Here is a 24673-nt window from a genome sequence, read left to right on the forward strand (position 1 = left end):
AGACACTTTGACTTCTCAAAATGTGAACGTATCCAAATTCTTAAAATCACAGAATCACGGGTTGGTTTGGGTTGGAAATGACCTTAAGATCCCCCAGTTCCAACCCCCTTCCACAGGCAGGGATGCTTCGCACTAGACCATGTCCCCAGGGCTCTGCCCAACCTGGCCTTGAGCATTACCAGGGGTGGGGCATTCACCACTTCCTTGGACAGCCTGTTCCAGTGTCTCATCACCCTCACAGTAAAGAACTTCTTGCTTGTACCTAACCTGAACTTCCCCCGTTTACACCCATCACCCCCTGTCCTATTGCTAGTCTCTGATGAAAAGTCCCTCTCTGGAATCCAAAAATCATAGCTTCTAAACCAGGACTGAAAGAAACCAGTAAAGAACATCACTGCAAATCCTGTTATTTTCACTAACAATGTTCCTGGGAGGCATTGGTCATCTTCTAATGGGCTGCAAAGCTCAGAGGGATGTCACACTGGAAGTGATAAATGGGTACTTACCTACCAAAAAATCTTTGATGGAGATGTGCATCCTGAAATGACAGCTATTTGGAAAGAGGTCATGGCTGACTTTCCACAAAATAATTCCAGAACCTCCTAAAATTCATAGAACAAACAGGCACACACTGTGTTTAGTTCAAATTGATAGCTAAGCACTAGTTTCAACAGTCTTTGCAGACACACTATAATTCCCCTGAAATCTGGGAAATGCACAATCGAATATGCCACAGGTTATTATCCAAAGTGATTGCAGCAGCATAATGACAAACATTGTGAAGGCCACATGTGGCAAATAACGCCTGCACAGCGATCCTTCTGTGGTATAAATTAAGACACACAACTAAATGCAGGTACAAGCAGTAATGGGGTAGTACTTATGCAGGTATATCACTTACGGAGGTATGGTGCCGGCTCCCTGCCAATGGATGTGTAGAAGCAATGAATACTCACAGCTCAATCCAAAGAGTGTGGGTCACACTTGGGCAAAGGACCGTACCCATAGGAAGGATAAGCTGAGAACACCCGAGTCCAGTGCAGGCAGTCGCCTGAACAGGAGCTCCTGAGGCAGTGGACAGCCAGAGGGTGAATGGGATCAGTGGAGCATGATGGACAGCTCATGGTAAAGAAGAGTCAAAATGTGGTTACTGGTTTGCAACACTAGAATGCTTTGCTAAGTAGGGCACCAACAAGTCCCTTTAGTGGTACCTCTCACTGTCTGCAGATCTAGGTGATGTATTTATTACTCTTTATTGTACTTTGGAACTAAATATATCTACAGCACCACCAAACCAACCAAAGCCTGTTGAGAGGGGATCAGTCTCCACAGTACTGACCACTATTCCCACCAACTTATCTTTAAGATGGAGACTGAAAGCGTGACCCCTCTGCAGGGAGCAGCCACAATCCCATTGACTCAGTGGGGCCAGGACACACAACTGGAAGGAATTTCCTTCATTTCGGGTCTGAAGAGTTGAAGTTCTTGGATTATACAAAATGAGAAACAAAGAGTTTTAAATGATTTATTTGATTTCTCCACATGACCACAGTTATAGTTTTACATCAATAGGGTCTGTTACTACTTACAAACAGAATGCATATTAAAATGAAAGCACTCCTTTCTTCCCCAGAGTTACAAAAGGGGTCTCAAGCCTCCCCAGAACAGAAGCTTCTTGTAAGCATAATGGTTTTTGAAGTCTCTAAGAGTCTGCATTCAAGACCTAATTCTAACAGTTTAATACAACTCAAAGCTGATTTAAGTTCCTAGCAGGAAATAGGCAACCTCAAAGTGACTGCAGACGTAGAGTAATGCTAATTTACACACTATGTACAATTTAGAGAATTCTCTATTCCCCCCACTGGTCCCGTTTTCACCGCCCCCTTTTCTCTCTCCCAGATTTGATCTTATTATTGGTTCCACTTTTCTTTTAAATATATACACAATAATCCATTTTGCAGGCAAGAAGTGCGATGGTATTTTACAACGGAACAGCAAAATGCATGCTTAACTGCAGAAAACACACAGCTTCATATGGAACAGCAAGTCAACATCTAGAGATTCATTGTTTAAATATCTGCTGACTGTCTTTCAGCTCATTTTATCAAGAAACAAGAGGCTTCTGCTGCATGCAGTACATGATGGGAAAATCATTCTACACCGCATGTTAGACTTGGCTTTTTTTTAGCAATACAAGACGCACATTATATTAGGATGAACTTTGCTTTTTGTTTTTTACATTGTTTTACATTTCATTCTTAACTTAAAAAAATAAAACCCCCAAATATATATTTGATTGTTGTCCCAGAAAAGATTTTTGTTGCCACACCTTCATTCTTTATGTTTCCCTTTCATTTGTTCAAATCAGCATGACTACTTTGCCACATCATTGATGGGAAAAAGAACCGTGGTCACTGTGCAGTTCTATACCAGTTTTTGCTTGGCAATGGCATTTTAGGAAATCCCCTCTCAATTCTACTACTGCTTGCAGGCCAAAAAGAATTCATTTTCTTAGCCCTATTTCAGTACTATCATTTCCCTGTTCTAGGCATGGTCCCCACTGCTCTAAGCAATTGTTAATGAAGGATGGAGCCAGAGAGGTTATACTACAGCCCTAAGAAGCAGCAAAGTTCTGAAGACTTGTGCTGACACCCAGACACATTTGTTTGTTTAAAGTACACACAAACAGAGTCTAAAAAACAAAAGAAAAAATCTGGTCCACTGTTTCTCTGCATTGACTTGGAATACTGGTGTTTACAAACACTGTGCTCTTCTGTGACCAGTTCTGTTCTACAGACTAGCCTCAAGATGATCTGTGATTTTACACATGCAAGTTAATGCACAGTCTCTTCCCCCACAAGGACACAAAAGTGTAAGTGGTTTTTGCATGCACATTTTTGACATCTCCTGGGTGTTTAATTGATTGCACGTGGAAAATCAGTGGTCAAGCAATGTGGCTTCCTGTGAAAATTTAGATTATTTATATGTAGCTCTAATTTAAATGAATTAAAGGGGTTTTTAAACATAAAGCAAATGCAGACCTGGGAGATTGAACATCATCATTGTTAATTACCACACCAGAGTTGGATTTTCCTCTCCCCTGCTACTGCATGTTTTGCATCTATTCCATACACAGGCCTTTTACTTACAACTCTGCATCTGAACCAAGGACAGACTCCGTCACTCAGTGAAGAGGAGCATTCTTACCTCTGTTGTAACTAAAAGATGCAGTTTCTGAAAGATGTTTGTACCTGAATGGTTCTTTATCTTTTCTGGAACAACCTATAAATTACAGTTAGACTCTACTATTGGTACAGATGTATGAAGGAAAGTCTACATATTGAGATATGTTATCACTTTACTTCAACTAATATCAACAGTAACACTGATATATTTTGCAAATATACAATATGTAGAGTGTAGCCTCACACTAATAACATTAGATGACATGCAGACAGTTCTACTTTCCCTTATAAGAACAGTATATATTTTTTAAACTGCAAAGAACAGAGCCTCACGGACCCAGGGGAGCCCTCTTAAGGTGAGCCGCAGAATTCATAACAGAATGAGTGATACTTAAAAATCATAATGCAATTACTTATTGTCTTTTCATGAAGATAAGTTAGAGGAGAAGGAGCAGAAAGGGGAAAACGTATTGCACATGTGTGGAACAAACGTGGACAGCTTGAAACAAAAGGCTAAACTCTAGATTGCTGTATTTGCCCTCTGTGGAGGTTAACAAAGTGCTCAGTTTGCAGTTTGCTGGTATTGTGATATTGATGGCATGAAAGGGAAAAAAATTACTCATCCTCTCCGCCCTCCCCCCCAGATATTAGAGATGCCATGAGCAAGCCAATATAGGAAGTCACTCTCTTGTTCTCACATCTTCATCATTTCTGACCATTTTATTACCATTAAATAGAAACTCGACTGGTTGTTATTATAATTACTTTTACCCATCTCATACTGGAACTTTTTGCTCATCCTCTTCAAGGTTTGCTTTTAGGCTGGTACAGTTTTGCAGTTGTGATTCCTTTGTCTCTACTGTTTAGGTGTAAAGTCCTTGCAGTGGCTCAAAATGCTGAAACTACAAAGTAGGCGCCATGTATAACTTTGTACAGGATTTTGGGATAAAAACTGTATATCAATTTGCAAATGGTTTGATTACAACACATAAGCAACAACAGCACAGCCTATTTTTATGTGATGTCTTGCCACTAACTGGACTATGAAAGTGAGGGTTTGAGCATAATCTCAGCCTGCTGAGTGCTGGGTAATTTCAAACTTACAAATGTGATGAGTAAAAATGGTGAAGCCACTTTGTTGCTAGCACATGGCTACATGGAATTACATATTTTTTATACATATATAAAAACCCTATACTAAATTCTAAAACAAACCTTCAAGTTTTAGAGCACTTCCCCCTGGAAATGCTCGGACTAGAATTCAGCTTCTTTGGGGGTAAAAATGAGAAATTATGGTGAAGAGGAAACAAAGTAGCCGAGGAAGATGGAAGTTTGCCATTGTCATGTTTGAGATGAATGTTTTTGCAGTGTGTACATGCACCTGTCGTCACTCTTCATGTGTGTTCCTGAAATCATACGTGTATAAAAGAAATGTGGATCATGTAAATTCACAGTTATCACAGCCTTTAAAGTGTCTAAGAACTTGTGTGACCAATGCTTCAAGATGACCACTGGGCAAGGGTCACCCTACATTGCTACGGTAGAATTACTGCATCGTAACGAGTTTGCTTACCTGAAATAGCAGAGCAGTTATAATACTGATTACATATGATATTATCATGTTAATAAAATAAGGATTTATACAAAGCAGTATTGGACTACAACATTTAAATGCTATGTTACTTGGCACATTTAGTAATGATTGCTTAGAAACCTTAGCAAGTCCTGAGGACTTGGAGTGAAAATACTGACGTGTCTGAAATTTCTTTCTAACGTTTACTGTTTTTGGTCTACTCTTTCATATGCTATTCGTCTATTATACTGTCCTATCAAGTAAGTGGAATTCCTTGTAAGGTCTATATTGCTAGTTTTGTGGACTGAAAAAAATTCTTTCCAAGCACAAATGTTAACTATACAGTATATATATATATTTATATGTATATATTTATATTATATAAAGTTTACTTACGTACTTTCATCAACCATATCAGGTCTACTTATTTATTTTGCCCATTGACAATAAAAGAGCAAGAATGCAACACTTGGTTCTGTATCACTTTGTCCCTTTTTCCATAGACTAAGTTTTTATTATGCATGTAAAATTGTCAAGGGATTTGGTGGGAAAGGTTGCTTTACTCATATGCAGCAAGCAGCACATTTTCAAGGCAGTTTGGAAGTAAGAACTAACCAGATGGTGAAGTTCTATTGAGTAGATAAGTAAAACCAGTATTGACTGAGCTAACTTGAATTATTTTATTTAGTAACAGCAAGCCTGTAAGCTCACACAACTCAATTAAATCACCTAGGTAAAAACTGACAATATTACTTGGTGCTTCCTGTAAGTGCCTTTGTAACTTGGTTTAAAACTACAGTTATTAGGGGGGTCAATACGTTCTAGACTATTGTGCTGATGCCACTGTGTTTGGGCTTAGTGCTGGCTGAAGTGGAGGGGGGCGGTGGTGGCCCATGGTGATGCTGAGGGTGCTGGGGATGAGAAGAGTGTGCCGGGTGCGGCGGTGGGTGAGTGGAGTGGGAATGCTGAGAGTGAGGGTGCTGCATGTAGGGTGTGTGTGGGGAGTGTGCCGCGTGTTGGGAGTGGGGCACATGTTGGTGGTACTGGTGTGGGTGCTGGAGATGCTGGGGAGGGTGGTAGTGGTGGTGGTGGTGGTAGGGTGGTGGGTTCTGCTGCATGTGGCAGTACTGTGAATGGTGAGAGTGCACTTGGGCCTGCGTCTGCCCCTCGCCTGGCCCTGCGTGATGCATGGCAGAAGGATGCTGTGAGTGTTGCTGATGTGGGATTACTGGAGGGTGCGGAGGTTGCTGTGATGAGCCGGATGGTGGATGGCCTTGGGAAGGTGGCTTTCCCCTTTTACTACCAAATAAGGAACCTAGGAGTGAGGAGGAGTTAGGCATAGTCTGGTGAGGGCGAGATGGACACTCTCGGGTTGATGTAGCTCTTCGGCGCATGTGAGGACTGCTAATGATGGACCCCTAAAAAGAAATTAATAGAAATAAAAATTAAAAAAAATCTTAAAATGTTTGAAAGAAAAAGTTCACACTGACCCACAAACTCCTCCTTCAGTGCTCGCATGGGTGGACTATGTTAAGGGTTGTAGGAAAAATGTCATTTCCACCTTCTCTGAGTTGCCAAGGAGGCACTCGTGCCCTTCTTGGGGGATTTTAAGCATTAAATGTTCTTCGCTCGGTACTTTAATAACAAAAGCCATGACTTTAAGTAAGAAAAATGTCACGGAAGAGTAACATGACAGAAGACCTCGGAGTGTGTCTTTAAAGGAAAAATGCATTTTTAAAGTACTGTAAAAAATACCATACTTGCCTTTTAACAACAAAAAATAAAGCTACATTAAATTCAACCTAAATAGCTAAAACACAGAGCAGCAAATACTACTGTTACAATTCTGATTTCAAAACACTATTCTTAACTTTATGTTTTTATAGTAGTTTTCCACTACTATATGCCACAGTGCTGCTTCTCAAGCCTACCTCTGAGTTATGTGTGAAATGGAATCAGATCATTTTTGCCACTTAGGTTTCTATGGGACTGGGTTCTCTGACCCAATGTTCTCTATGATTTAGTCTGGAATGCTGTATTTAGTTGCTGGACATTTTGGGTTTGTATTGTTTAAAAAGAGCTATGGGACACAACAGTACTTAGGCAAAGTGTGCTAGATTGAAACTGCAATCTACCTAAAGCAAACACAAAAAATAAAGTCGAAAGAAAAAAAGAGAAAAATAAAGAAAAAAATCTGCAAGCTGAATTCAGAGACATGAACAGTATATATAAATGGTTTGAAGATGAATGAAATCTCATGAAATCCACATTGAATTCACCTATCTTAGTAGTTTTTTTCCTCCCATGCCCTATCTGTGCAATTCCATGGTGTCATGACTGCATACATTGAGCAATTCAACTTGAAAATAAGCAATGGGAATGGTTGAGCATGAAAGTTGATAGTTGTAGCTAAATATCAAACAGCAAGAACAGTGTACTTGGTAACAAAAAGCAAGTGGGCTTTTAAGCTGGGACCAGACTGAAATGGTGGCAAAAAGACACATCATACTCATTTAACCATGCTTGCAGGAACAAAGGGAACAAGGTTAGCTCAAACCAAAAATGGCATTGGTCTAAAACAAGCTGTCAGTGCTTTTTAAGCTGGAAGAATACGGAGTGAGTAGCCTAGGCATGCATTTTATTTGTGGCAGGCAGGTTATATGTTAGAAGAAAAAAGAGCAAAAAAATATGTATATAAAAGAAAGGTTTGAAATGCACATCATCACATCCAGCTAGACATCAGGAACTTCCTACTTACTTCCATATTGCTGTCTAGCGATCCTGCACTGCTGCGTCTCCCACGCTTGCCTGCCCAGGACATGCAACACCAGAGATTAGAGATGAGACAAGACCCGGGTGAAAAACAGCTGCTTGCCCTGCATTGCTACAGCAGTCTAAGTGCAACTAGGGGCTGCGGGGTTAACATGGCACTGGACTGGTACAGCAGCTACAGAGGCAGAAACTGCCATTTTAAGGCCATTAGTTACATTAAGTTTCTGTACCTGGCTGGTTTTTCAGAGGCATTGTTGTTGTGAATCGACTACCGTTAGCGGGGTGTGATTTTTTAAGTAGCTGTACAACTCTTCCAATAAATGTGTTTTAGAGCATCTATATTTAGTAGTATGGTTATGATGCTGGCCAACAACAATTTTAAATAGTTTGATTTCCTGGAATCTGATTGTCTATGAAGTTTCTTTCTTTAAAGACTGGTAGCATTGATGTATACTGGTGGGGTGGTATTAATTTAAATACAGAATCTAATATTGGCATATTCTGATCTTCGGGGGGGGGGGTGGTTGGGTTGGAACGACACCGGTGAGGGGCACTGGTTTCATCATTCCAGTTTCAGTTCTGAACCTCAGTGGATTTCATATAATCTTCTTTCATGAGGTTTAAAAAAAACTAAACTTAATTTTTGATCAGTCTGGAATCTGTCTTGACATTATGGCTAGGTTTTGTTTGTTTAGCTGTGCAGTGCTTGAGCTTTAAGTCTGATGGATTTGTTCCCCCACATTCCCAAACTGCCCAAGACATTTGCCTAAAACTACAACTGAAATGCCACTGTTTGCCTAAAAAGCCAGAATACCTCAGAGGCTACACGTAGGACACAGGATCCTGGATGTTCTCTCTCATTTACACTACCCATAAGTCTTATAAGACCAGTATGATCTAAAGTGCCACCCCAGGATCCATAAGCACAGCTTTGGCCTGGTTGGTCCAGGGATGCTGCCCCACAACACAAGTTTCTCTTAGGAGCTACAGTTCTCTTTACGCTACTGTAACATTTCCCCCTCTCTTACTAAACCCAAGTGTTACTCCCCAGTACAAACCTCTCTACACTGACATTCAGTTGAGGTGAAGGTGTTTGTGGTCAAGTTGTTCTGGTTGACCTGTTAGATTTACTGGGATTTTGAGCAATTCCCCTGGATAGGCTCTTTGTCAGAAGCACTTAATCTTTTGCTGCAGTTCTAGCCTCATCAAAGCCACAACTGTACTATTTTATGAACTTCCCAAGAAAATCTGGGTTTGATAATCCCTTATTTTTACTTCTAGTCAGGCTATGACATTTTTTTTTTGCTCCACTGACGGGGTTAATACTGATTAATACTCAAATCCCTCCTGCTTGCTGATACAGAAACTCTGGGAAAGATAGCCATCTCTTGCCTTAGCAGGCAATATTGCGAATAAGACTGACAGCTGCCACAGGTCATTAAATGTGGCCAAAAATGAAGGAAACCAGGAAAATCTAATGCCTTTTGCATAAAGCAGGAGACAAGTCTCTACTAAAATAACCATGACAGTATATATGCAGTATATATGGACAGAAAGAGACAGATGGATTTTTGCTTAGAGTAACTTCAGGGCAAAGTAGTACTAGCAAAGTACTACTCTGCTAACTTTGGTAGAACAGAAAAATCCTACTTAATATGCCTGTAATTTCCTTCAGATAGGCACTATCTCTACTCGGAGCACTTTGGTTATGTTCTTAAAACCAAATTGAACCCAATTCTGTATTGACCTGGTGTGTGATAGGAAAGCTATTAAGTAAATCCTCTAGAACATTCCCCCTGCCAATGTGTTCTTATGCAAGACTCTTCTCTGGTGTCCGAAGTGGCATCTCCTCTCAGAAATGCTTCCCTAGAGCTGCAGCCTTCCAATGCCTTTCAAGGAAACAGTGTCACTCCACTAGCACTGGATGGAAGCGTATCTCTGTACTCACATAGTAACTAACAGCTGTGATGCAAGGTGATATTTATCAAGAGACCAGTTTTGCTTAATATACTACTGATCTACTTGAAATTTTTAATTTGCTTTTATAAAATTAAGTTTCAGTTAATTTAGTCTTTTCTGATTCATTCCAACAAATCATTGATGTTAGATATGGACACTCTTGTAAGAAATACCTTTAACTTACATACGTATAATATGTCCCATATTCTCAATCATTCTCTGGTTCTACATATGAACATGCATTACACGGATCTAAGAATATTTCAAATTTAAAGTAGAAATATGAAGTGATTAAAATATTTTTACAAACTGAAACATGCCAAAAGAAAAATCAGTTTCATGAATAAAAATCCATTCTACCTTGCAGAAACTGATCTCACAGATGTGCAGGTCATTACAGTAAATGTCAGTATTTCTCACTGCTACCTTGTATTTCTTGAACCTGTTCATTGCCAGTGAGATACACTGATATCTAAACAATGTATGATCATCTGGCCATGTATACCTTGGAAAGAAAGATTGGAAAAAAGTTCTAAATGAAGGTTTTGGTGAAGCAAACTAATGCAGCAGCTCTTCTACAACAGTGGGTTGTTATAGTAGCCTCCAAAGGCTGTGAAAATGATTTTCTCAGCAGTAGCAGAATCTGTAACCATCTAACTACCCATCAGCTGATGGGTACTACCCAAGCTGACCTGATTAAAATTACCTACAAAACAGGCTCTGATCACTAGAGAGACTACTCTCAGGGTGAAAAGACTCTTTGTAACCTTCACATTTTCATCTTGATTTCTGGGAGAAATAGGTATATTCTTAAAGATCACACACTGACGATGAAAACAGTTTCTACATCTTCAAAGAGATTATTCTCCAAATACTGATTAAGCCTCAGGAGATGAGAAAACAGCATAACCACACCTTGCCTTGCTGAACTCCTTCACTGCAAAAGCAGACTGTGTCTCTTCCCTCAGACAGAAAAGTTGCTGATATGAAGGTGGTCATAAACAGAGTGGGGCATCTGGCCTTGTAAAATGATTTCACAAAATTGGATATCACGAAATATATCACATTGGAGATCACAGAAGACTTGATTCATACAAATCCCTTTTGTTTTAAAACCCCAGTAAATTCTATCATGCCCACTACTGTTGCTATTCCATTGAAGAATAGGAAATACAACAACAGTGACAAGGGAAGAGATGGGAAGAATCCCTCCCTACTTGGAAAGCTCTTCTAGTAAGGGAAAAAAAGACTGCTGGTACCCTTCATCAGATGTAGTGCAGCAAAATCCAGGGGAGAGGAAGGAGAAAATAACCCAATAACCCTGCCTGCATCTGATGAGGCACTGTCCCATACCACCCATTTAGCAGATTAAGAAGGGATTCTGTAATTACATGAAGCCAGAGTCTATAAGGGGATTACAATGCTATTCCACAGTATTTTCCATTACGTTTTGTGATATAGGAAATTTTAGAGAACACATGATGGAATTGTTCTTAAAGCAGTCACCAGTGTCTGTGATTGTTTTGAGATAGCTCAGGAGATTATGAGACAAGCATTACTTATATTAATAGTGACCCCTGACTACTGTGCAGATTCCAGTGTCACATGGGCATGCCAGTTGTGTATTACTGAGGCAAACCATAAATAGACAATTTTTAAACCAGTGCAGTGTGTAAGTATTATTTCCACCTCACAGGTTAGGGATGGGGGGAATAAAGCTTGATTTCCATAGGTGCTCACCACTGTCCACTCAATGTGAAAGCAGGGGGTCCTCCAGCAACCCAGAGTCACTGGAGTTCAGACTGACTAGTCAAGAAACCTGTGAGAAACTCAACCCATGTAATCCTCCATGCTCTGCTTAAGTGACCAAACAATTCTTCCCATGTACTAATAGCCACGCTGAGTCTTCATACCTTTCCCATCTTTCTGTAAACCTACTTATTATGTGATTGTATATGGAGTGAGTGGTGAAATGTCCAGAATTGGATTGGAATCTCTAAAACTCAGCTTTAACCACATTAAAATTTGTCTGTCTTCTAGTATTTTAATGTAAATTAAGAATTGAGAAATTTGGGACAAACACATTCAGCTCTTGCTTGACTGAGGCTCAAGCACATGTAATAAAAATGATACACTCTGCTTTTGAGAAAAATACTTTTTTACACTAAATACTTTTGACACAGTCACATCTTGGAGTTGCTGATCTTAAAGGTCTTTTCCAGCCTAGCTGATTCTATAGGTGGTTGCCACATTCTCTTTTTATTCCATGGAACTGTTAATCCACAATGAACAATAGTATCTTTTAAATCCAGAGACCTTCATGCATGTCCTTTTTGCAATTACAATTTAAGCTATCATGGCAAATGCATGAAAGAACAACCATCAGAAAGTGATTCCTGATATTGTTACCTGACAGAAGCCTTGCCTTTCCATACGGTTTACAGTTTAGGAGTCGGAATAATTCCGGCTATCAACATCCATTAGGTCTAAGAAGCTTACGAATCATCACTCTTTTCCAAGAGCCAAATATAAAGGGGCTTTCCACAGCCAGCTTTTACTGCTGTGATATCTGGTAGAGTAATGAACTGTTTTGCTAAAGAGTTTTGTCATATAGCCGTGCAAGCAAAATGCTGCCCCATCAGATTTCCCCTTCCTTGGATAAAGGTTTAAAAATGTTCAGTTAGTTTCTGCAATGTTCACTGGACAATTCTCTGCCTTTCTGCACAAACATGCAACCAGGCAATCTGCTCATGTTGATTTATTTCTGCTTAAATGTAGAGAGGAAGTCTTTACAACTCCACTTTCATTATGCCTTTTCCTACAGAAAGACACACATCCACACACTCTTGTTCCTCTATTTCTACTTCTTGTTCCTCTACGTCCACTACTCCTATTCCTCCTTCTTGCTGACCTTGTGTTTCATCCACAAAAGAAGAATCAGGGCAACTTAACTCAATAGTCTTTTACAGAAGCAGTTTAATATGGTATAATGACTGGGCTGCAGTCTCTTGCTAACTGAAGGGATGTCTTTGTTTTTCTGTGGATCATCTGTCCCTTATTAAAAATAAACCAATAATGAGCCTCACATGCAAGCTACTCACTGAGAAAAGGCAGGAAAAGCATGTGTAATCTCATGACAGTTACTACACCAAATAACAAAGCACATAACACGTATGTAATTTCTCAAGTCAGTTGCACTGCACAAGACCAAACAGAAACTCTCCATAATTCTCAACTTTTAAAGTTAAAATTAAGTTTAGTTGGGTTTAACAAACTCTTTGATAAACCCTCCAGTCTGTGATTTCTACTTTTTAGTATGGAAAAAGTTATTTTCAGTAATAAGCATGGCAATTGTAGGCATGCCCTCTTGAAACGTGAAATGCTTTCATGATTACAAATACTTGTTTATTGCATAAAACCCAAAACATGAATTTAAACACATGGCAATGTTTGAAAGACAGGGTTGAGAAATTCCTATGGGATGAACAAAATTAATCAGAAATTACATTTGTGGGTACAGACACCCACTGAACTCACATATCCAACAATATGGTAGTTCTCCTAATGAAATTAAAACAACACAAATGGGTGATGTAAGTATCCTCAAGAGATGTAACAGTGGTGAAGACTAGTGGCTTGATCTAAAATCTACTGAAGCTAATCAAGCACCAATATCCAACTTCAGCCTGATTCTGGATCAAGTCCTAGGTCTTTTTAATGAAGCAAATGGAAATATGAGTATGAAAGCCTAAACAGAGAATAAAATAATTGAAAGAGCTCACTCTCTACATATCTGTGTGCACATACATATACCCACAGAACACAGGCTGTAAATTCAGTTTACAACAACTTTATTTATTGCAGCATAGCTGAAATCTCTTCTTTAGTTAAGAAAATTAGTAAGTAGTGTCTACTACCAAAGATATACACTGTATTGAAATTATGACTATACTGTAAATCATCACTGCAATTAAAAGAACTAATCAGAGTGTATAACACAGACTATGAACTAGCAAAATCTATATAGTTGTTACTATCCCCAGAAGTACTTTCTGAATAATGGGCACAGTGTTTAGATATGGCTTCCTGTAAATGACAGGAGTCACATTTAATAGTGATAGACAAGGTTACTGCCCATGGTAGCCTGTATTACATGGGTATGCCAGTTGTGTGTTACCAAGGCAGACCATAAAAGCAAAGCATACCAAGCTTCCCCTGGCTTTCCTTTGGCTAAAAAATCACACCACCACTGCTTTCCAGTCGTTAGCTGCATTACCAGTTAATTAATCTCAAGACACATCAGTGGTTTCATGGGCTGTCAGTATTCTTGGCCACTAGGGCTTCTTTTATTGTACTGGCAATAGTATTTCACAACAACCTCTTTGCAAGAATTGGGAACTGTATCTTGAGTTACAAACAATGAAAGAGCATCAGGGACATGCTGCATCTGAATTGCATAGCTCTAGACAGAATTTAGTAGGGCTTCACTCAATTTCATTCATCAAGGTGGTAACACAGGTACACTTGAGCACAAAATACACAGAAAGCGGTCATTACACAGAGACCAGTTTCTTATTTTCTTTCTAAGCCAACTGTATGAAGGGGCAGAAGCAAAGGGGAAGAAAAAAAGAAAGGAAAACTAAGTGGGTTACTCCTAGCACAAGTCAATCATTACTTTTATAAAACACTTACAATTTTTCCTCTGTCTTCACTCTCCTTTAAAAGTATACATAGCAATCTACAACGGTTTAAATGCTTTCAAATAGTGGTTGCTTAATAGAACAAGGGTAGAGAAACAAACAGAAATTAAACACCAACTGTGAAAGAGGAGCTATTTAAAATGTTTGAAGTTTCAGTATGACTAGTTCTGGAAGCCCACTGTGCACTGGGCTTTCTATGCATCACTCAGGCATCTTTGCATGCACTAGCCGAAGCAGGGAGATGGAGGCAGTGCTTACCTGCTTCAGACAAGTCTCTCAGGGAGCTGCTCAGTGCACTCCTCTTCAGCCCCTCCCCAGTGGCATAGCTGTCATCCAGGCAAGCTCTGTTCAGAGTCCCATTGCCAGAGTCTTTTTTCAGGCTGGAGCACTGAGACATGCTTGGTCGCACCACACCCTTCTGTTTTTCTAGTTCAGCTGAAACAAAGAGAATCATTTTGCAATTCATTTTTATGGAGTACAATGAAGGACATGGTAACATCATGATCTTTAAGGTCCCTTCCAACCCTCACGACTGCATAGCGCTATGTGATCACGTATGACCGTGAATAAGAGATAAGAGTTCATTTTGGCATTGTTAGATGCCAGAGAGGAACTTCACCCCCGTACTAACAACTTTATGTTACAACACACAGAAGAAAGGCTATTCCTCTTGAGAAGAAACAGAAGGTAAAATTCCATGTTTAGTCACAAACTCAGAAAAACTTATTTGAAGGGCCATCACTGAGCATTTCAGGATGTAAATTATCCCTAGAATTCTTCCTGTAATAGATCCTACAAATTACAAATCCAGCTCTTCTCTGGCCATTGCTGTTTGCGGTTTGCACAGGCTAAATTTCCACTGCAGCTACATTGCAGTAAATAGTAGCCCATGAACCCAGCTGGAGCTTCAGATATCATTTTTTTTTTCTCTTTCTAGAGTCAAAGCCATGGAAAAAATAACCCCACATTAATTTCAACTTTTAAAGAGTTCTCATGGGTTATTTGTGTATTCAAGATTTTCTTATTTCAATTACCTCGAAAATGCTCTATCATATGTACCTTTGTACTTACACTCTATTCTGTGCTTTTCCATTTCTTGAACCTCTGCAATTGACTCCCTCAAATCATCTGTAAACTTCTTCCTGTCCTGAGGATTTGGTGCATTGAAATTTATGAGTACTTTGATATCTGCTCCCGGAACAGCTGATGTGAGCCGAATACCATTGGGATAATCTAGAAGAAAAAGTCAGGAAAACCTGAGCTCTTATTATTCCAATTACTTTTAATAAAAAAAAACACACCAAAATTTTTTACTAATATTACCATCCAGGGAACAAAGTCAGAGAAAGAAAAGTCTAAAGGCACAGGATTAGAATGAAATTCCCTAAGATACACCAGAACTGCTTAACTGTCAAGATGCTGAATAAATACTGAAAGATAGTCTTTATGCAGCTGTTACCCCTCAGATACAATGTATGATATAAAAGGAAAATCCCAAGTGGGGAAAAAAACCCAAACCATTTAGGGGATATTATGGACATCCCCACAATAAAAAGCAGATTTTTCAGCAAACTCTCTTTTGCCTCTTTTCTAGCTGCACATCTGAGAATACAAATTGTAACAGCTGGTCGCAACTATCTCCTGGTTGAGAGAGGTTTGTTTACAGAAAGATAGGTTATAATGAAGACATTTTCTGCTGTAGAAAACAGCATCACCCTTTGCTTGAAGCACAGACCTGTAGAAAAGGGGTGTCAGAAAGTCTCGAAGTGCACATTCTAATTCACAACATTTTCTTTTCCTGCACTGCCTGACCTTGTTGGTTTGCTAAAGCTCTCAAATACCCACTGAAGTATTCAGCCTGAAGTTCAAGTGCTCCCATGTACTAGAAATTCATTCTCTTAAGAACCAGCAGATGATGGAAGGTAGTCTCTTCCCTCAAAGCCATCAGGTGTCAACGAGAGTTAAAATACTGAGAAACAAGTGCAAATTCAATGCTTTATTAAAAGGACATCTCAACTTCCAAATCAGTTGTAACTAGAAGTGAAGCAAGTCCATGTACCATTCTCAGGTGAAAAAAGGTCCCAACTACTACAAGCCCCAAAGGTACAGAGGAGAAGAAGGAAGCAAGAATTTGGGGCTTCTGCTGAGGTTTGATATCACTGTCTTGCACAGAGGTAACATACAGCTGACCTGCTGCTCCTGACCAGATGCATCTACCCTCAATCATATAGAACAGCTACCTCAAGGTGTCTGCTGCTGTCATTCAGAACACAGCCGTAGCCACAACATAGGGTGCTGAGCACTGACACTGGAGAGGCAGTGAGCATTGCCAGAATGTGCACCACATGGGGATAGGGGAAAAAAAAGAGCTTCTGCAACTAAACAAGAAAGCTTGGTAACCCCAGTCACATGGGCCACCTTCACGTATGAACAAAGAACAAACTTCCACATTCTAATCACACAAACATATTTGATTACCAGAGGTACTTCTCCACATTGTATTGATTAAGCATCAGGATGCATGGATTTACTGGCTTCAGAGACACTCTCTTTGCAGTGATCTAGCTGCTCACCCCTTCTAGTTTGTCAGTGATTTTGATTGAAAATGTAAAATGTATTCCCTTATGACCTATTTGTTTACTAGAGATATATGACACCATTCTCCTTATTCTCCCTTTCCGAGGTCATCCATCCAATGGAATTGGCTTCTATTGTTAGCAGTGCATCACTTGAGGGGTGGGGTGAAGTTTTCTATCATTAGAAGTCAATTCTTCTATCATCAACACCAATCATGTTGCTCAACCTCATCAGCAGCCAAACCAGTATTTTTGTTGCTTCTGCTTTAGTGACATGAAATTTTATCCCCTGGAAACCAGGCATTTCTGACAGCTGCTACACACAGATCGACTGAATAGCATGATGGCTCTGTCCAAAATACCCCAAAGCTTGCTGGGGACAGGGGAAACCAAGCATATGAATTTTACAAACCAAAAGAGGAGAATAATTCTCTTTCCTGACTGGAAAATACTGCATTCCACTTAACAGGCACTGATATTGGAAATGTAATCAGCTCAGTGACTCACTGTAGTGAATTCACCTTACAAGCCCAACTACTGCTACTGAAGTATCTCAGGGACAATGCTTCCACTTCACTGGGAGGAAGCCAACCCTTTATTCCTAGTTTCTCTACAGCTATTTTTAAGTTGCTTGAATGGAGTGTTTCTGTTTAGTATGCTTATGAAATAGTTATTTATTTAACTTGACATCAGAGGAATTCTATATTCTCCTATTTTCATCAAAATCCAGGATAGAAGTATTTGGCCTTCCTCTCAAAAAATGAATTTTATATCATATAATGAGTGCACAGAAGAGAAAATGAATGTGTTTGCATATAAATAACCTGCAAGCTACATCACTGCTGCAAGCTCTACAAAATCTTCCCTTTTGAAATCTCCACATGCTTTGACTCAATACCAGTGACTTCTTTTGAGAGAGATGAGCATTGGAGCACATTCTCAAGGACAAGTGAAAACTAAGAGCCTTCCACAACAGAAAATAGCAGAAACTGCTGAATGTCACACTGAACTGTATCCAGCTGATCGGGAAGATCAAGGCCTGGTTTCCAAACCATGAAGTCAGGTCAGGGAGACCATCTCCCCGTGTGCCACACTGACCGCTGTGCTCTGCTGTGTAGTTAGTGATGCTGTCTCTGAGCTTAAAATCAGGGCATTAGCACACTATTTGCTTTTTGTTGGGATTTTGTCTGGTAAGACTAAGTTTGACAAGCATTAAAGATAAGAAGAGTTGATTGATGCAGATTACAACTGACATAAACAAGAGGTATCGCAAAATAGAAACTTTAATCCAGACTCTGTTTTGCATTTATATTTGAAGGAGTATGCATTACCTAGACACAAAGTTGGGATATAAATCAGGAAACCAAATTAAACAGTGCTTTGAGTTACACATATCATTATGAGAGCCATTACTTGTTATCAGAGATTCAGTTCCAGCTAACTGTACCATTGACTCAGCAGAAGATAGATTTGTTTCTTTTCAAACATTTTACAAGTATCCACAACCAACACATTTAGCAAGATTTGGCTTCTGACTACAACCCCAAAGACCTAACAGCAGTCTTGCTGTTTCTTATGCTGACACCATCTAAAAACTTTAAAGTTTTAAACTTTAGGGCTAAGTTAAATTGAGAGCAATTTTATTCCTAAATTCAGAATCAAGTCCTGTCCATCCCTTTCACTCACACATTTCCTTATTGTCTTCTATATTTTTGTCTGAATAAAATGGTTACCTAAAAAAGAGAGGAAGGACTTACACTGATTCTCAAACAGAAGAACTTGCATTCCATAGAGGGAAAATGACTGTCGAAAACTGTATGTAACAGAGTTCTTCTTCTTCTGAAAAATCTTGGTCACCTGAAAGTCATCAAATAAACCAAGTGAAACATCCCTTTGACCATACGTGTTTGTGGAAAATGATTGTTAAGAGTTAGCATATGAGGAAAAATTTTTTAGCACTGAAAGCTATAATCTGCCAGAAAACAGCAACTTGTCATTTTTTCCTTATTTTTAATGCATCTGATGTATTTAGTCTATGACTTCTGAAGGAACAAAGCTCGCTTTGAGGCAGTGCTATCTCTTCACCAGAAGGTTCAATATTTTATCCAGATACAAAGCCTTTGTGTTCTCTATTCTCCAGAATTCTACTTGAAATTCCTGACTAAAACCCCGCATCCATACAGTGCATTGCACATACCAGCATAAACGTGAGTATGTTTAAATGATGCTTTTAAAAGCTCACCTGCTGCCACACTTTTCCTCACGCTTTTTTCTTAGTCTGACTCTGGGCAGGACATGCCTATGGACCTCTTCAGACAAGTTTAATTCTTAGTCATTATTCTCATGTGCTGTGACCTTCTAAACTTGCTCCACTTCCGTGCCCGTCTAAAGACTCTCTTACACTACCTCATCCATGACCCCTCTTTTCCCGATGATTGTACAGCACCTGTCTCAATCACAGCTGAGTTTGTGGCAGTCTGCACTTTTTGCTACAATAGAAGAAGGACAGGGAATTGCTTGAAGGAGTCCAGCGCAGAGCCACAAAGATGATTAAGGGAGTGGAACATCCCCCTTATGAGGAGAGGCTGAGGGAGCTGGGTCTCTTTAGCTTGGAGAAGAGGAGACTGAGGGGTGACCTCATCAATGTTTACAAATATGTAAAGGGTAGGTGTCAGGATGATGGAGCTAGGCTTTTTTCAGTGATATCCAGTGATAGGACAAGGGGCAGTGGGTGTAAACTAGAGCATAGGAAGTTCCACGTTAACATCAGGAAGAACTTCTTTACTGTAAGAGTGACAGAGCACTGGAACAGGTTGCCCAGGGGGGTTGTGGAGTCTCCTACACTGGAGATATTCAAGGCCCGCCTGGACAAGTTCCTGTGTGATGTACTGTAGGTTACCCTGCTCTTGCAGGGGGGTTGGACTAGATGATCTTTTGAGGTCCCTTCCAACCCTTGGGATTCTGTGATTCTGTGATTCTGTGAAGTAACATGCTACTACTTACCATCAATTTTGGGGTTCTCCTAAAGTGTGAACGCAATCACTCTTTCTCTTTAAATGCAAGAGGTTTATTTTTACTAGTTCTTTCTAATTTTAACTTTTGGTGATGGCAGCTGGTCAACTGACAGCTTTGTTCAATATTATTCCCAAAATAGTTTGATTAAACTACTGACATCAAAGTAATAAAAAATAACAGAAAACTTAGAACATTGTTGTCTTCAGGTTACATCATTTTACACCTAAGCACATTTACAACTAGAAGGCTACACTCAAAAGGATATTTTTTACAGTCATTTACTTCCTGGTTTTAAGGTCTCAAGAGATGTAAAAATTACACACAATAAAGTGCATCTGAGTCATGTTTTTTTCATTAAAAACCATCACATTTTTGTTTAGTTCTAAGGTTCTCAGGTAACAGCCAAATACATTCCAAATAAAGTGCAACAAATTTTCTTATTTTGAAGAGTAAATCAACCAAATAATTCCAAGCTGTCACCAGTTTTGTATGTCTGTTTTGCAAAAGACCCGTCAAGTTAAATACACACTGAAAAGTAAAGTCAACTGTAAAACTTATTTCAACATATCCTATTCCCATTTCAAAGAAGAAACATATCTGGTTCATAGAACATCTGTGAATATGAAGTCGTATGTAAATTTGGTTTTCCACAAGTAACTTGAATTCATTATTCCCGGGGAAAAGAATGTCTTTGTTTACCCAGTAAGGAAATGGGTAACCTGGATGTAATTTTTTCTTTATGATGAAAGCTATTGCATCAAAATACTTTCTTACAATAGAGTGTAGTAATCAATAAACGGCTTCAGTTTAAGAGCAAATTCTGTATAATGAAGAAGATTTAAACCTCAATCATCCCAAGCCTGTTGGAGTACAGTGTAACAGGTAATAGATATTTCTCTTTAGGCATGCTCATGCCCTGAATTGCTGCTGGTTCCCTGGAGCCAGGCATTCTGAACACCTCACTAGCAGCCTGTCCGCCCCAAGATACATACCACAAGAAGGTCATTAAATAAAAATATTTCTCGCTGGTGCAGTCCAAGCTTCTGAGGTTTATTTGGGTCTGGAACTTCAAACAGCCTACAGTAGCAAACCAGCCTCCGGTGGGGTAGCGAGAGGACCTGTGATAATATCAATAGTCACGGTTAACAGAGCAAGGGGTAGCCAAGAATGAGCATCTTTTATACCCACAGCCTTCTTCTGAATACCTCAAATATTTCTACCTCTAAGGCTATAGGACTTTTTCACCAATGTACCAACAACAGAGAAATAAAGATTTATATGCCACAAAGTTGCATGATACTTAAACTTCCTCAAAGTTCTTGTATAAAACATTCTCTAACAGCTCGCATTCTTGTATATGGATGCCATAGAAAGTTTTACTGGGGATAGAGTCTTACTTTGTGGAATGATAAAGCCCTGAAAGACCATAGGGTTAAGCAAATGGAAGCTAAAAACAAAGGATGTTGCTTTCCTGAGCATTTTATCGTATCTTTATTAGGAGAAAAGTTGCAAAGCAACTTTAGCTTTTGTGAGATGAATACACTGATGTTGTATGTTACTTTTTATCAGTCACTGAATTAAGCCAGTTTGCTCATTCCCCAATACCAAGGACATGGTGACATGAGGAAGAAGTAAATGCACTTTCAGTCTGGTTTATTTGCTCAGGCTGGCAAGAAAACCAAGAATAATTTTCTATTTTCTGATTTGAACTAGCTGCTGAAGCTGTCTCCAGAGCTACTGTTTTCACCCTCAACAGAATGCATTTCTTCCAAATGGAAATGCTGATATCTTGTTAATAATATTAAAAGAAATCCTTTTAACTTTATAAAAATTTGAAGTAGAGAATACTCTTTGGTAACTAGACAGAGATTTCATCTATACATCATATTTCTTTGTAAGTCCTCATTCTGCATGGGAATTATAAGATGTACTAGGTCAAGTAAACCAGTCAAAGACTGCTAATGCTGCTTCTTCCTCTACACGAGCAGGGAGAAGCAAACAAACCGAAACCAAAACTGAGGGTGTAGAAGAGTTTAGGGTTCACTATCTGCCCTCATTCCTGGTTGGTTAGCAAGTCATTTGGTGAGACTTCATTTTTTCCCCCAAATCCAATGATAACCACGCTAATAACAGATAAAATACTAATTATTTAATTTACCTATGGCATGAATTTAATAATCCTCCCTGGATTTGCAAGGAGAAGGTATTTAAGAAAGAAATGTGCCATGTTCTAAAGGAGCCAATGTGGTGAAGAATGCGGGAGAAAGCAATGGTTTCTGTTTCCAGGTTATTCTGGTAACTGAACCTTCAGTGCAAAGCAACAGAAATGAAAGTCTCATGTTCTCATTCTCTCCTACCTCAGCTTAGCTCCAGACAGCACACGGCAGCTGGAGATTTGCCTACAGCAAGGTAAAAACCCCAAGGAGAGTCACTGAGCCTATAAACTTGCAGACAACTACAGTGAGCTCTAGTATTGAAATTTAACTGCAGACAGTGCTTTCACTCATAGCAATAGATGAGCTGGTAAGATTCCCTTCCAGCTTATTTTATAAAGGTCACATCTTCCTGCTTGTTTTTACAGTCCAGTGGTACTGCTAGACATGCATCCATGGAACAGTGATAGGCAGTTCTCTGAGGAATGTGAAGCTAGGTTTGCATGATTTCAACTATTTACACAGAAAAAGCAAGAAATAAAAGACTTAAAAAACAAAAGAAAGTTTGAAGTTCCTTCTTCACAGAGTTCAGTTCTGGGCCCCCCACTACAAGAGAGACATTGAGGAGCTGGTGCAGGGCCTGAAGCACAAGTGTGATGAGGAATGACTAAGGGACCTGGGGGGGCTCAGTCTGGAGAAGAGAAGGCTCGGGGGAAACCTTACCACTCTTTACAGCTGCCTGACAGGGGGACGGAGACAGGAGTGGGCTGGTCTGTGCTCCCAAGGAACAAGGGATGGGACAAGAGGAAATGGCCTCAAGCTGCACCAGGGCAGGTTTAGATGGAGCTGAGGAACAATTCCTGCCCCAGAGGGTGCTCAGGCATTGGAACAGGCTGCCGAGGGCAGTGATGGAGTCACTATCCCTGGAAGTGTTGACACACCGTGCAGATGAGGCCCTCAGTGACGTGGGTTGATGGTGGCCTTGGCAGTGCCAGGGGAATGGTGAGACAGGATGGTCTTTTCCAACCTCGCTGATGCTATGATTCTCTGGATTGTCCCACTTGAAGATACTAATGCACAGTGCAGTTAAACAATAAAATCATTGGGATCAAATCTGGAGAAGGCAATCACATTTCACTCCTCTGCTAGGAGCTGCTTTCTGTGTTTGTTCAAAAGTGCTTGCAATAATGTTACCATGAAACGGTACAAGTGGAACACTGCAATAGGAGAACAGGTTTAGGATTGTTATTGAATATGCCTATAATTTAAATCTGGAATCAATATTTTCCATGTCCATGACCTTTCAGAAGAGAACTGTTGAACTAACTGGCAATATCTTTCTAGAGTATCATTCAATGCTGAAACAGGCCAGAGAGAATTAACACACCAGGGCACAGGTGGAAAGCGAAGGTGCAACTATAGGTTTACTGATTTGTTTACTCTTTCCTGGCTGTCTTATTTCTACAGTGATAATGGCATTTGAAATGCAGAAAAAGTGTACTAAGGAAAGGTCTGGAAAACCCTTGGCAATACAATCATCAGTCTCTGGGAAATAGATTTTTAAGAAAGTCTTTATACTTCGGAGTGTCATCACTACAGCAACAGGAGAATATTTAGTGAAAAAAGCCCCATTTTTCAGAAGTTAATATGTAACAGAATGCATTAGTGCAAGTTTAAGAAAATGCTGCCATTTAAAGTTAGTATAAATTTGGAAGGAGTATGAGAAAAATACCTACACAGCCAAGTCCATGATGCAGAGATCCAATCTACAGTAGAAAGACATATACAAGTTCGTTAAACTTCAGAGAAACACAGTACTGTATCATAGCAAGTAAACAGTCATGGTCTGACTATGACTAAATGCCTATAAAGTAAAAACAAATATTTCTATCAATAAAGGCTGTTGTATGCTTCCTAAAGTTTCTTTCGCACAGTTAAAAGTCTCTCAACAGAAGAATCCTTGAACCTAGAGCTCCACAGAGCCATTGTTTTCTTAATCCCATTTCATTTACAAGGTTGAGATTAGTTTTAGGATTTGAATTGCCACATGCCTGAACAAGAAAAGAACCATGAAGGGACAACCCCATCTCCCACAGAAGCCTATATATAAACCTAAATCCCCCAACAATTCTGGAAAATCAGTCTCATATGAAAGCACAAGTGACTGTCAAATACTGATTTTGGAATATTTATTTCCCTTCTCCTCAAAATATATGTAAAAGCTTTTATTAAGGGAATTTTGTTTTCTTTCTCCTCTGCTTCTTCTAAGAGATCTCCACAATAATTTCTTACTGGGAAACAGAAGTAAATGATGTTTAATTTTTGTTGGCGGTCCCTGATTCCCTCCCCGTGTTCGGGCTTGTCTTAGAGGATATTACAAACTTTGAGATCCATGCTCTTTGTCTTAATAAAAATCCCTCAAGCCATCAGTCTTTGCTGCAATAAAGTTCCCAGAGCTGATAAAAAACCTGATGTAGGACTTCAAACCCATGCAAGTCCAGTATGTTCTTGGCTTTATTCTGGGCTGCCTTTTGGGCTACTAACATGAACACTGTCAGAAGATGACTCTCTAGGACTCGAATTCAGGAAGGCTGAGTATCCACTGTCCCTTGCCACATTAGATACCACTGTTAGCATGTAAAATATTGGTCTTGATAGCTCTGTGTCCACTCAGCTCCTAAAATAAAAGGGAAAATGTGGCCTTCCTTTTCTCCTCCTTTTCCAGCAGATCATTTGAAGA

The 24673-nt window shown here is 39.6% G+C and overlaps 1 protein-coding gene across 10 annotated transcripts in view; it reads right to left on the reverse strand.

Annotated features, from left to right (window-relative positions):
- Window positions 1-1511: 1511 nt before the first annotated feature.
- Window positions 1512-24673, reverse strand: part of IQSEC1 (IQ motif and Sec7 domain ArfGEF 1) — a 337900-nt gene continuing 314738 nt past the window's right edge. For 9 of the 10 annotated variants that reach the window (XM_065687868.1, XM_065687867.1, XM_065687872.1 and 6 more), the window contains 7 exons: window positions 23670-23699; window positions 20773-20898; window positions 18523-18622; window positions 15261-15422; window positions 14448-14624; window positions 7517-7566; window positions 1512-6176 (listed from right to left, as the gene is read on the reverse strand). In XM_065687868.1, coding sequence (XP_065543940.1) covers window positions 5580-6176; window positions 7517-7566; window positions 14448-14624; window positions 15261-15422; window positions 18523-18622; window positions 20773-20898; window positions 23670-23699 — 1242 coding nt within the window. In that variant the 3' untranslated portion in view covers window positions 1512-5579. The remainder of the gene's footprint in view (window positions 6177-7516; window positions 7567-14447; window positions 14625-15260; window positions 15423-18522; window positions 18623-20772; window positions 20899-23669; window positions 23700-24673) is intronic. The other variant, XM_065687877.1, reaches the window with a different exon arrangement.

Source organism: Lathamus discolor, chromosome 7, assembly GCF_037157495.1.
Source record: "Lathamus discolor isolate bLatDis1 chromosome 7, bLatDis1.hap1, whole genome shotgun sequence".
NCBI classification, from domain to species: Eukaryota; Metazoa; Chordata; class Aves; order Psittaciformes; family Psittacidae; genus Lathamus; species Lathamus discolor.